This window comes from Capricornis sumatraensis, chromosome 6 (genome assembly GCF_032405125.1).
Source record: "Capricornis sumatraensis isolate serow.1 chromosome 6, serow.2, whole genome shotgun sequence".
NCBI classification, from domain to species: Eukaryota; Metazoa; Chordata; class Mammalia; order Artiodactyla; family Bovidae; genus Capricornis; species Capricornis sumatraensis.
In genome coordinates this window covers 92406684-92419828 of record NC_091074.1, presented here as the reverse complement: position 1 = coordinate 92419828, position 13145 = coordinate 92406684, and the positions used below count along the sequence as shown (strand labels likewise).

At 42.3% G+C, this 13145-nt stretch overlaps 1 protein-coding gene across 1 annotated transcript in view; it reads left to right on the top strand.

Moving 5' to 3' along the window:
• Positions 1–3804: 3804 nt before the first annotated feature.
• CDC14B (cell division cycle 14B) overlaps positions 3805–13145 on the top strand; it is a 123850-nt gene continuing 114509 nt past the window's right edge. Inside the window, exon 1 of the mRNA XM_068973683.1 lies at positions 3805–3964. Coding sequence (XP_068829784.1) covers positions 3805–3964 — 160 coding nt within the window. The remainder of the gene's footprint in view (positions 3965–13145) is intronic.

The following is a 13145-nucleotide window of genomic DNA, read 5'->3' as shown; positions in this document are numbered from 1 at the left end:
CTTCTTTACGAACTGAGCCATCAGGGAAGCCCAAGAATACTGGAGTGGGTAGCCTATCCTTTCTCCAGAGAATCTTCCTGACCCAGGAATTGAACTGGGGTCTCCAGCATTGTAGGTGGATTCTTTACCAGCTGAGCTATCAGGGAAGCCTATGCTTGATATATGGACTACCTATTCCCCAAAATGGAAGATATTTCTACATAATTTCAAACTGTCATCATATAACTTCTCTCTTAATGATGTTATACTTAACAAAACCATGTAATTTTAATGTTTGTAAAATGTGAAAATGTTTAACAGTATAGTTATTGATATTTTTAACTTTTTCTTTTACTGAAATCATATGTATTTTATTAGCGTTTCTAGCCTGAACATTGCATTTGAAGGTGAGAGAAAACAAATTGATATAAGTGAACTTCTTGACATCTTAATCTTAGCCTGACATTTAGATAAGTCACTCTCCAATAAACAGAATGTCAGAGAGTACTTGAATTTCTTTAATCTAAGGAGCCAACTGGACAACTCCCATGTATCCTCTATTCAAAACAAGACCTACTCAATGTTAACCAGATTTACTGTGATATTTTGCTCAACTCACTATGTGTACAACTGAAACTAATATAATGTTGTATGTCAATTATACCTCAATACTGTTGCCAAAATCTTGGCTCTCTGAGCACCAGTGCCAAACGGAAACACGGAGACAGAGTTACAGAGGAGAAAGAAAGAATGGCTTTATTACTTTGCCAGGCAAAGGGGGAACACAGCAGGCTAGCGCAAGGACTGTGCCCTGCTCCCTGGTGAGCAGAGAAAGGTTATATAGTCAGAAGGAGGATTCGATAAAGACCAAGGCAGTAACAGTCTTGTATTCTTTCTTCTGAAAAGTTTGAAGAGGGTGTGGCTGCTGACAAGATTACCATGTGTGCAGGGTCTTAGGTGGTCCAGCTTCCTAATCTTGATAAGCCTCAGTTCAGTTCAGTCACTCAGTCGTGTCCGACTCTTTGTGACCCCCATGGACTGCAGCACTCCAGGCCTCCCTGTCCATCAACAACTCCCAGAGTTTACTCAAACTCATGTCCATCAAGTCAGTGATGCCATCCAACCATCTCATTCTCTGTCATCCCCTTCTCCTCCTGCCTTCAATCTTTCCCAGAACAAGGGTCTTTTCCAATGAGTCAGTTCTTTGCATCAGGTGGCCAAAGCATTAGAGTTTCAGCTTCAGCATCAGTCCTTCCAATGGATATTCAGGACTGATTTCCTTTAGGATGGATTGGTTGGATCTCCTTGCAGTCCAAGGGACTCTCAAGAGTCTTCTCCCAACACCACAGCTCAAAAGCATCAATTCTTCGGTGCTAAGCTTTCTTTATAGTCCAACTCCCACATCGATACACGACTACTGGAAAAACCATAGCCTTGACTAGACGGACCTTTGTTGGCAAAGTAATGTCTCTGCTTTTTAATATGCTGTCTAGGTTGGTCATAATTTTTCTTCCAAGGAGTAAGCGTCTTTTTAATTTCATGGCTGCAGTCACCATCTGCAGTGATTTTGGAGCCCCCTAAAATAAAGTCTGTCACTGTTTCCACTGTTTCCCCATCGATTTGCCATGAAGTGATAAGCCTCTCTGGTCGTTTAATCTTGCTTCAGCTGGTTTCCTTGCTGGTCCTCTTTTCTTTAGCAACTGTTCTGCCATTTGGAACTGAGAGAAAGTCATGGAGGCTCGAGTCTTGCCTATAAGAAATGGAGGACAAAAAGGCCTCCATGCCCAGGAGTCCCACAGGGGTCTGCTTGGCATTAAGACAATAAAACAAAAACCAAGACCTACTCTTGTAAAATGACAGGTAGTCTGAAAAACGGCAGCCTTTCTATCACTGAGCCTCAGTTCAGTGCGAAAGGCCTTCTCTTCTCGGTCAAAACAAAGGAAGTGGGATGGGTAGGTTTCTGTTTGCATAGGCTCTGTTTGCACCATACTTCACCACCTCCCAACTCTCTTGCTTCTTTGCTGCCCTTACAGACAACATGTAGACCATTTTAAATTTAAGACCTTCCCTGACTGATTTCCTTATGGGAAAAGGGGAGAATGAACATGATTACTGTTTCAGGTCTGAGTGGCAGACCTTTAGTTCCAGGCTGTTCAAAAGCCACAGTCACACAGACACAGCTTTTCCCAAACCCCATTTCTCCTTAATTAGTAGTGCTTTAGGCAAAGGCCTTAACAGTAGAAGTCAATGCCCCTCTGGGAGGCACTTCATGGAAATTTGCATTTCTGAGAGGCTTCCTGGGGAACTGACTCAAAGTCATCTTTTTTCTTCTAGAGGCTAGCAGCAATTGCAGTGTAAAACGTTAAAATACTGGTGAAAAATTAGGAATACGTTTCAAAATGTAGAATTTGGGGATATGAAATCTAAATACTGCCCTCCAGTCTTGTCAGTCCTTTCCATGCCATCATGGAAATTTAAAGGCCTTCCAAAATGACAGTTTTGGTTAAGTTCTAGAAAGACCAGGCATTATTTTAACCCAGTAGAAAAAAAAAAGGAATATAATTTTACAGTTTGCCTGATAAAAGGTAAAGGATTAAATTCGTCACTTGCTTCAATACTTCAATACTTATTTTACTTCAACATTCAACATAGTATTTTACCTAAGGACCTGTTGATACCTTAGGTTAAAAAAACAGTAACAAAACTTAGCACCTGGCATGCATAACTACGGAGTCAATTTGGATGCAGGATTCCGAGATGAAGGACTTCGAGGTGCAAACCATTATGGCAAATCGTTGTTTCCACGGTAGATTTTTTTGGCCTCTTAATAGACCCTTTGCCTGGTCTATTTGAATTATGGGCATAGGTCAGAATGAAATAAATAAAAAGAGCGTAGCTGATTTAATAGTTACTAAGTTCTGAAATCAACTCTACATTAAGTCTATAATAACAGCAGACAGTTTAAGAAGTTCATACTCCTCCAAGCCAGTAGCCATGGCGAGAGCCCCTGTCACTCGGCAAAATTGCAGGGAAAACGAAGAAATACTTAAAATGATATATATGCCAAAGAACTGGAGTTAAGTTGTTCGGCTGTGTAAAGCTTCGGTGACTCTCTAAAGGAAGTTAAGAACTGGGGTCTAGGCACTCCGGTAACACAGAAGCAGCAGAAAAGTAGGGGAGGTTGCCAAGGGTCACGAGCACACTTTTATCTTTGATTGGCGGAACCACTCAGACTTTTCTTTATGGCGTCACCAACTACCTGCCGGTAGAAAAGCCCCGTCTACGTGACGTCACGCCCCGCTGACCAATGAAAGGCCTCAGTCTGCGGGCCCCGAGGAGGTTTGTGGGCCCTTTTTTGTGAATGAAGCTCCACGGAACAGCCCTCCTGGGGTCCCCAGGAGCCGCGGCCCGCTGTGCTCTGGCGCCTCTGCTGCAGCGTCAGTGGCCGCGGTGGGCGCGCGCGGTTATCCCGAGCAGCTCCAGCCGCTGGCGGCAGCACCTTCGCCTCGGCCGCGCCAGCTGGCTGCGGGCACCTGGGGGCGGGTTGGGGGGCGCCGGCAGCGGCAGGAGGCGCTGTAGCGAGGGCTGCTGTGCGGGTCCCGCGGCGGCCGCAGGAGGGAGCGGGGCAGGCGCGGTGGGCCAGGCCCCTCCTCCGGCTCTCGCGCGGCCACATCCCGCCGGGCTCCACCAGCGCCTGCCGTCGCCGCAGCGCCGCTCCGCGCCCGCCGCCCCGAGCGCCCGCGCGCGGGGTTGGCGGGGGCTTCGGCGGGCTAGTGGGCGCGCGAGGCCATGGTCGTGGTCCCCTGACGGGCCGCGGCCGCCTCCATGAAGCGGAAGAGCGAGCGGCGGCCGAACTGGGCCGCCGCGCCCCCCTGCTCGCGGCGGTGCTCGTCGTCCTCTCCGGGAGTGAAGAAGAGCCGCAGGTCCACGTCGCAGGAACTGCACCACCTGGACCAGCAGGACGATCTGTACCTGGATATCACCGGTGAGCCGGCAAGCGAGAGCATGGCGGGGCGCCTGGGACACGCGGCGCCCGGCTCGGGGGGGGGGGGGGTCCTAGCCCACCCACCTAGGGCAGCAGAGGCGTCTCCCAAGGCCCTACTGACACGCCTCCACGCCACCCCCTAAAAGCACTAGTCGGCCACACCCCCTTCAGGAGCCTGGCTCTGGGAGCGCCCCCCTACCCCGAGTTTCCATCTGCGTTTGTTGAGAGCTGTAACTTTATCTGTTTTGCATCCTCCTACCCCAGCAGGATGGCCCGAGGGTCACCTTTCTAAATTGCTGGCGTCTGTTCGGCGCCTCGGGATTTTCCTAAATTCGAGTTGATACCGCCTCCTGGGTTGCAAGCTCGGTTGGCCCTTAAGGAATCTGAACCTCCGAATCACTCCAAAGGATTCCCCGAGCGCGCTGAACGCGCCGGCACCGGAGCTGCAGCGTTTATTTGGCGTTTGCCAAACCTCCGCTGCTCTGTGGGAAATCCCGTCTGGGGCGGCGTTCCTTGGCCGGGCGCAGAAGCCAGATCCTCGCCCTGGTTCTCATTGCACTCGTCCTCACCCCAGCGCGCGCACCAGCACACCCCGGGATACTTTCCCTGTCTTGCTTCTGGAAGGAATGTCACGTTGATGGCACTTGAACCGTTCAGTGTGATGAATGCCCAGAGTTGTCACTTCTGAGAAATTGCAGGTAGAAAAGCAGCCGTTTGATAGCTGCTTTATTATTAGTGCCTCTTCTACAATTCTTGAAGACTTTATAAATCCAATTTGGGAGCCGTAGGGTTTGCCAGGATTGACCCTGAAGCTTGTGGAAGGCGTGTAATGTGATGATCTATGTGGAAACGCTTTGTAAACACCCCAGCTTAATCTACATTTGAGAGAATTTTCAGTCCGCTTTCTGTGGCGTGGAGTGTGTATACCTCGGTGTGTAGGGTTCTTATTGATGTAAACTGATTCCCGCTCATAGCCTTTGATAAACCAGGTGAGCTGGAGTGGTCAGAACATTAATTTAGAAAATGTTCAAACACAGAAATTTATTAGAAATGTTTTTAGATTGATGGGCAGTTGGAAACTAAGGTCTATTTCACAGAAAGTAGAGTGTAGAGCGGAAGGTTTCTACATTGAATGAGAGGCCCCTGGGGACTGGAGGAGGAGGGAGGAGGAAGGGGTTTCGGTAAGTCCGTGTCTTCTCTGGCACCTGCCCAGCTCCACCTTAGTGCCTGGCTCTGTAGGAGGTGAAGCCCTCTTGCTTAGGCTGTGCCCAGGTCCCACTGGTGTGCACTGCCGAGGAGATGGCCCGGGTGAAGGACACACACAGTCCTTGTGTCTTGTTATATATACCTCTTCTAAGGACCTTTTTGAGTAGCATTTGATTTTAGGACAAGTAACACTTACTTGGTACAGAATTCTTAATTCCAAAGGGAAACAGGAGTATTATATATAGAGAAAAGCTGGTCTCAGCAACCGGATGTCGAAACCTGGAGGCAGCTTACACTGCTAGTCCTTTGTGAATCCTTCTAGAAATAGACTGGCATGTTTACATGTATACATTCTCTACCGTACCCAAGCACCGCAGCATACAGTACATTGTTTTGCACGTTGTTTTCAGTGTTTCTTAGCAAAAAGATTGTTCTGTATTAGTACGTGTAGAACTGCCTCATTTGGTTTTAATTACTGCTTAGACCAAAATAGATATGAAGTATAATACCATAAAGTAGGATATGTGGATTTAAATGTATACATATATACCTTTAAATGTCTATGTTTTAAAGGAAGTTTCTGTCAGCCAAGTCATTGGAGTAAATTTTCCTTCTTTATGGAGAAAAAAATGCAGTGTGGCTTGCTCTCCTGAGGTAGTGATCAGTGAATTAATGTTAGAAGATATCACCAAGCAGAATATTGAGGCAAGAATTGGTGCACCATATATAATCACAATACTCTTATTTAGATTACAAGCCCAGATAGCGGAAGGGTCTAATCTCAACAAGATTAACCCAAGGGTTTAAGGAAATTAACTTCCCCTAGAATTCCTCCATGTATCCCTTAGTGACAGTCTTGTCTTCCTGGGAAAAATGATACTAAATCAGTTTGTTTGGATGTGATAAGTGAAGTAACTTAGGATGCAAAGTGGGGATTTGTTTTTATTGGGTTTGTAGGGAAGGCTTGAGACCTCATCCTCAGCAAATGGCAACCTGGTACCATCCTTCTCGATTTGTTTTTCCCTCAGTTTTCTGAAAATAGTGTATGCACGTTTTTAAAGTCAAAACAGATGTATGAATATAATTAGTCTCCCTTTCTCGTAACATCTTCTTTCCCTTCAGTTTTCTACTCATATTTTAAGTTTCTGCAAATTGTGCCATACCAGCAAGAGTGGTTCTCTTTTTTTGTGTGTGCTCCCCTCTGCTTCCCACAAGAGTGGTCTTTTTAATGGTTGCATATTTTTGCATTGTAGGGCTTCCCTGGTGGCTCAGTAGTAAAGAATCCGCCTGCTAATGCAGGAGGAGAGTTTAGTTTGACCCTTGGGTTGGAAAGATCTCCTGGAGAAGGAAATGGCAATCCACTCCAGTATTCTTGCTTGGGAAATCCCATGGACAGAGGAGCCTGGTGGGCTACAGTTCACGGGATCATAGAAGAGATGGACATGACTCGGCGGCTAAACAACAAATTGTTGCATTGTATGGCTTAATTGTCATTTATTTAATGCTAATAAATAAGTGGTTATTTGGAGGTTTTCCAGTCCTTGCTGCACACAGATAGCATCAGTGTGCTTATCTACCTACATGTGTGACTGTGTCTATAAATGTGAAGTGGCCAGGCCAAATTTATACAGTTTTATCCATTTGTGAGTGAACTTTTAGGGCAATTATGAATAATGCTGCTACGAACATTCACCTACAAGTTTCTGTGTGGACATTTGTTTTGAGTTCCTGCGGATATATACCTAGGAGTAGAATTTCTGGATCACATGGTAACTCCATGAACTGTGCCAGACTTTTTTTCCAAAGCAGCTGTACCACCAGCATTCTCATTAGCAATTATCAATTATTCCACATCTTCACCAATACTTGTTATAGGATTGTGAAGATTCTTTCCCAGTGGGGTTGGTTTGTAAACATTAATATACATTATTCTCCCCACTCTGCCTTTCAGTATATTACTTTTTAATTTTTTAAAAACTTTGGTCCCTTGACATTTCTGTTACAATCTATTTTATCTGTAAGTTGAATTCCCATAGATCCCAGAGTATTTCACGTGTGTACATTTAACATGGAATGTTTAATTGCTGTTTTTGCTCCTCTGTCCTTTGTTATGTGGTCACTATTTGTCTGGCCCACCTCCGTGATAAACTGGGCACTACTCTTAGAAGGAGCAGATTAACCCAGGTTTTATTCCTAAGCAGACCCCATCAACCTCTCATTAGCCATTCACTCAGTTCTTGCCATATGCAGTGGCATGAATTTTACCTGTTTTCCTGCTGCAGTATCAGTGAATCATGTGAAAGAAACTATATACATTAATGCTAAAGAGAAACTGAGTAAAGATAAGATCCTAATGAGTTATCAGTTAGGAAGCAGGAGGAAGAAGGGAAGTGAGAAGGGCTTTTAGTTGAATTTGGAGCTAGGTATCTGGATGAGAGAAATACCCAGGGAAAAAGTGTTGGATACAGTCAGGCTCTATTTTTTTCTTTTTTTTTTTTGGCCACAAGGCTTGTGGGATCTTAGTTCCCCTACTTGGATTTCTTGGACCACCAGGAAATTCCCCACAGTCAGGTTTTTTATTTTCCTGTGAACCTCCTTGAGGCCAGAAATCTGAATCTTTTTGATTGCTGTATATTCTTGTCCCTTAAATAGGACCCTCCATAAATGACATAGCACATTTCCTTTCCTCTTTATTAATATAGAAACAAATTTTAAAGACTATACATTACTGCATAATCTCTGTTTGATAATTTATAGGATTTAATAGTTGGTACACATCTTCAATTTATTTTACTTTAAAAATTTTTTCCAGACTAGTAGAGAAAATTGACAGTAATTACTGCCTTAAAAGATTTTCTTGGTGGTTTGTCTTAAATTGAAGAAAAACTCTTTTTCAGTGTCTGCCATTATATTCTCCTGTTTAAAGAGTATATTGTAACAGTAAATAATTTTATTGGAGAAGCTCTAATTGAGGTCAGAGTTGTTATTTAAAAGCATTAATTCATGGTGTATTGGATACTCATCAAATAAAATTGAACAGATACAGCATTGATCTTCCCCCCTTCTTTTTGGGATTTTAAAAATCATGCTAGATATCATTAGACAGGGAAAATTTATTCATTAGTTCAAGAATTTATTGAATGCTTACTGTGTAAAATAATCATGCATATTCATTGTTTGCAGTGATAGAAGCATAGTTTTCTTAATAGAAAAGGAATGCTGTTAACCTGGGGCACTGATTAAAGAGGAAGTAATTTTTCTTCAAGAGTTTCATGTACTAGGTTACTGAGTTTTAGTAACTGAAACTCATCAAAGTCTGTAATGTTCATTTTTCTTTTTATTCATGACATGTGTATACTTACTCTGTGCATAGTGTGAATTTATTTCCTTGATTTGTGTACTTGCTTATTTCTTCAGCATCTTTATTTCTGATGGTATCATGTTAGTCATCTGCTCTGAGTCTAATTCTCAGGCAACAATAAAAAGGCGGACACTTAATACAGTTTCAGTGTTGCTGCCACATAGAGTGTTTGGGCATAAAGATGAAGGGAAAGTAGAGTAACTGGGTTACGGAGATGGTATTAATGCTAGGAGCTGACAGTCGACACAGATTAACTGCTCTGTGCCTTAGAATGAGAATGGGTTTCCCCAGATTTCATTAGGGTTGGAGAGAGCTAGAAGGAAACCATTTTGTGGATTTTTAGGATGGAAGGAAGGCACTGGTGCATACCAGTGACATTTCTTGAATATTTCTGACGTAGTCTCGGGGGAACTCTGAATTGACTGGACTGGTGTTTTCTGGAAGATTTTTAAGAGATTATCTAGAAATTTCACAGTTGTCCATTTTTCCCTCTGAGGAATTCGAGATGTAATTTTAGCAAAATTGATGCAACTTCTTTTTGGGAAAGTCTTGATTACCTGCTTTTTATTTCTGACAGATAAAGCTGCTTCACAGTTATATGTAAATGATTTATTGAACATCTAGTTATTCCTCTGCTACTTTTTAGATGATGCAACATAAATAGTATTTATAAAGTTGAATTTAGAGAGATGAATAATTATCTAGTAAACTTGGAAAAGTAAGCAAGCTAAGTACACAATTCAGGTCCTTCCAAGCTCATGCTATTAGGTTGGTATGAAAGTAATTGTGATTTTACATTGTTGAACTTTCCTGCTTGATGTTGGAATATACTCTTAAATGTGGTTATGTTATACATATTTTAATGTGTATTTCTTGCTTTTTTTTTTGCTAATGACTTATTACTTGCTGTTTATTTTATATTATGGAAATCAAAAAGCAAATTTAAGTGATTTTCTTATTTGAGTTCAAAATGGATCATAAAGCAGTGGAAACAACCCCAACATGAACAACGCATTTGGCCCAGGAACTGTTAATGAACATACAGTGCAGGGGTGGTTCAAGAAGTTTTGTCAAGGAGACAAAGCCTTGAAGATGAGAAGCATGGTGGCCGGCCATTGGAAGCTGACAACGACCTATTGAGAAGATCATTGAAACTGATCCTCTTACAGCTACAAGAGAAGTTGCTGAAAAACTCAAGCCATTCTATGGTCTTTGGGCATTTGAAGCAAATTGGAAAGGTGATAAAGCTCGATAAGTGGGTGCCTCAGGAGCTGACTGGAAATTTAAAAAAATTGTCATTTTGAAGTGTTGTCTGCTCCTATTCTATGCAACAACAGTAAACCATTTCTTGATTGGCTTGACGTGTGACAAAAAGTGGATTTCATAGACAACTGGCAACAACCAGCTTAGTAGCTGGACTGAGAAGAAGCTCCAAAGCACTTCCCAAAGCCAGACTTGCACTGAAAAAGGTCATGGACACTGTTTGGCGGTCTGCTGCCGGTCTGATCCACTGTAGCTGTCTGAAACCATTACATCTGAGAAGTGTGCTCAGCAAATTGTTGAGATGCGCTGGCTAAAAACTGCAACACCTGCCGCCGACCTTGGTCACCAGAAAGGGTCCAGTTCTCCACGATAGCGCCTGACTACACACTGTACAACTGGCGCTTCCAAAGTTGAACAAATTGGGCTATGAAGTTTTGCCTCATCTGCCCTTCTCAACCTCTTGCCAATCAACTACCACATCTTCAAGCATCCTGACAACTTTTTGCAGGGAAAATGCTTCCACAACCAGCAGGAGGCAGAAAATGCTTTCCAAGAGTTCGTCAAATCCCGAAGCACAAATTTTTTACGCTACAGGAATGAACCAACTTATTTCTCGTTGGCAAAACCGTATTGATTGTCACGGTTCCTATTTTGTTTAACAAAGATGTGTTTGAGCCTATTTATAGTGATTTGAAATTTTTGGTCTGAAACCACAGTTGCTTTTTCACCAACCTAATACTTTGCAAGTTGGCCGTCATTATAGCCCTAATCTTCCAGATATTTCATTCCTTCAACCTGTAATGAATACCTACTCTGGCAGGCTTCCCCCATCCCTACCTGCACCCCCACCCCCCACCACCCACCCCTGCCTTAACCCCCCACCCACCCCTGCCTTAAGTGCTTAAAATAAGTTACTGCTGGAGATAGTCCCTGCTCTCATGGAGGTGATGTTTTCTGCCTTATTTGAAAAAAATAAAACTTGGAGTGTTTGAAGGAGAACTAGCCTGTAGGGGAACCATAGTATGGTTGAAATCTCTGGGGAAGAAAAACTGATGGTAGAGTTTTTAAAGAGCTAATTCTAGTAGTTAGGCTCCGGGACACCAGGGAAAGCTGGTGTCTCTCCACTCAAGGACTGAACACAGCTAGATTGTTAATAACCTTTTGGAGCCTGAATTCTCTCCTCTGTTTAAAAAGTCTGCAGAGTTGTTGGGAGAATGAAATGAAAGGGACGCATGTTAAGTGCCTGGCCTGGTGCCTCCATGACAACCAGGGCTCCTAAAATGGTCTCTGATATATCAAGTGTGCCAGCAGTGGGCAAGGCAGGGGGTACAGCGGGCATGCTGAGACAGTCAGTCATGGTTGGGAGGGTTTCAGGCTCAGAATCAAACATTTCCCTCACATGTGTGCTTGCACAAAAGGTTCGGTGACTCAGAACAGTGAAAATGCAGTGTGTTCCTCGTCCTGCTTCTGAATGTGATCTTCAGGGCAGAAATGCTCCAGATGAGGCTGGCTCAGTATTTGTCAGAGCCGCGGAGGAGGCTTGGCGCCGAGTTGATAATCTTCTCTGCCTTGGGAAAAACGTTAACGGTTTTTCTTCAAAGATTTCTTGTAAGAGGAGGAATAAAACAAAACTCTTCTGAGGCTATTGTTATGTATTTGTATTATACTAAAGAGTTCATATATTGCTTACTATTAAATCGCAACTAAGCTTACGGGGGTGGAGCTGGGGGTGGGGGAGTTCTTCATAGAAAATGCAAAGATCTCATGGGAGAGCCTCAAGTAGAAGGTTATTTAAAGGTAATTATTTACTAATGAAGTACAGATTTTTCAGAGTGGCTAACTTAAATCTTAACTGTGCTCTAGTACCTTCATTTTAAAGAGTATTTCACAGATCCAAAAGCGTTGATACTGGTGGTGTTCTTGGCAGACAGGGTGTTTGTTTTGGGTAAAACAAATTACCTTTCAAGAGGCCTCTCTAATGTTTAATGTGTGGCACAGAAACCTAATTTATTTGGAAGGGGTGGGAGTCAGAAAATAATATAAATGAGATAAGAAATGATAGCTTTAAATCTACTTTTTTTTTTTTTTTTGCTACACTGGGAAAAAACAATTTTGGTAGCCAGTATTTTGTTTTTCTTCCCATGCTAGCTACAGAATATTTTTGATCTTAGTAAGTCCTTTAAGGCCTTCACATTAAAGTTACTTTTATAATTGTCTTTAAATAGAAAGGAAAACTTGGGTAGATTGGTTTATCTCTATGTCAAAGCTGGTCTTCACTTAGGTCAGACACATTTATGAGTGAGGTAAGTAGGTGCAAGGGTTGCTGAGGGTGAAAAGTGGAGAGATTGCATTGAAGACAAAAAGAGTGGTGCAGCAGGAGATAACCAATTTTCAAATACTGTTTCTTTACATTTTTTTATTTTTAGCCTCCAAGGTTGTTTAGTCTAATTTATTTAATTTCTCGAAGTGCTGACTAACATATTAGCCAGGGATTAACTTAGAAAACAATTTCCAAAGTGAAGTTGATTTTAACTTCTGATATACAAGGTTATTTAACTGGAATGTGTACATCTCATCTGGATTCTCAAGTTTATTTGAAAGTTTTAAGCCCTTCTCTCTCTCTCTCTCTTTTTTTCTATAGCTTTTCATGGATACTGCTCCAACAAAGGTATTCAGATCATTGACTATACTTTGCAGTTCTTTGATGATTTTAAAACTGTAGATTTAACCTGTTAGTTGTGACTCTTGGTTCCGTCCCTTCCTGTTTGCTTGTTTTAATTTTAGTCTTAGGTAGCAGTTTTAGTTTTTTTTTTTTAACTGTAAAGTATCTTTCATATGTTTACAACTTAAGTTGAAATCTGTCTTTATATGAAAAGTTCTGTTGGTTTCTGTTACAGATAATGCTGGAAGTAGTTGCTGTGATATTTTGTTGGGTTAATTATGAGTGCTGTGTTTTAGATGGTAGATGTTTTTGGTAATACTAAATTTTTATTTAAAATGAGTCTCACTTTTGTAGGCATTTGCTGAAAGGATACTTAGAATGAGTTATTGTAACAGCTGTTCTTGATCCCCACCCCTCCCCGCCGCAGGTTAGTTATTTCTTGGCATTTCTTTGCTTAGTGGCCAGGCATATATCTTACAGTGTTTGATAAGAGGGAAATCTCATGAAATGCCAACTTGAACTTTGGGAACAGGGGAGTTCTTTTATATCTTATTTTTAAAAAATATTCTGATTCTTTTTGATTTTCAACTACAGTTATTTACCAAAAGAACAAATCTGAATGGCCCATATATTATTTTCAGTTAAACATTTTCTGACTTTATTCTCTTCATCTTTTATTCAGCTCCTTT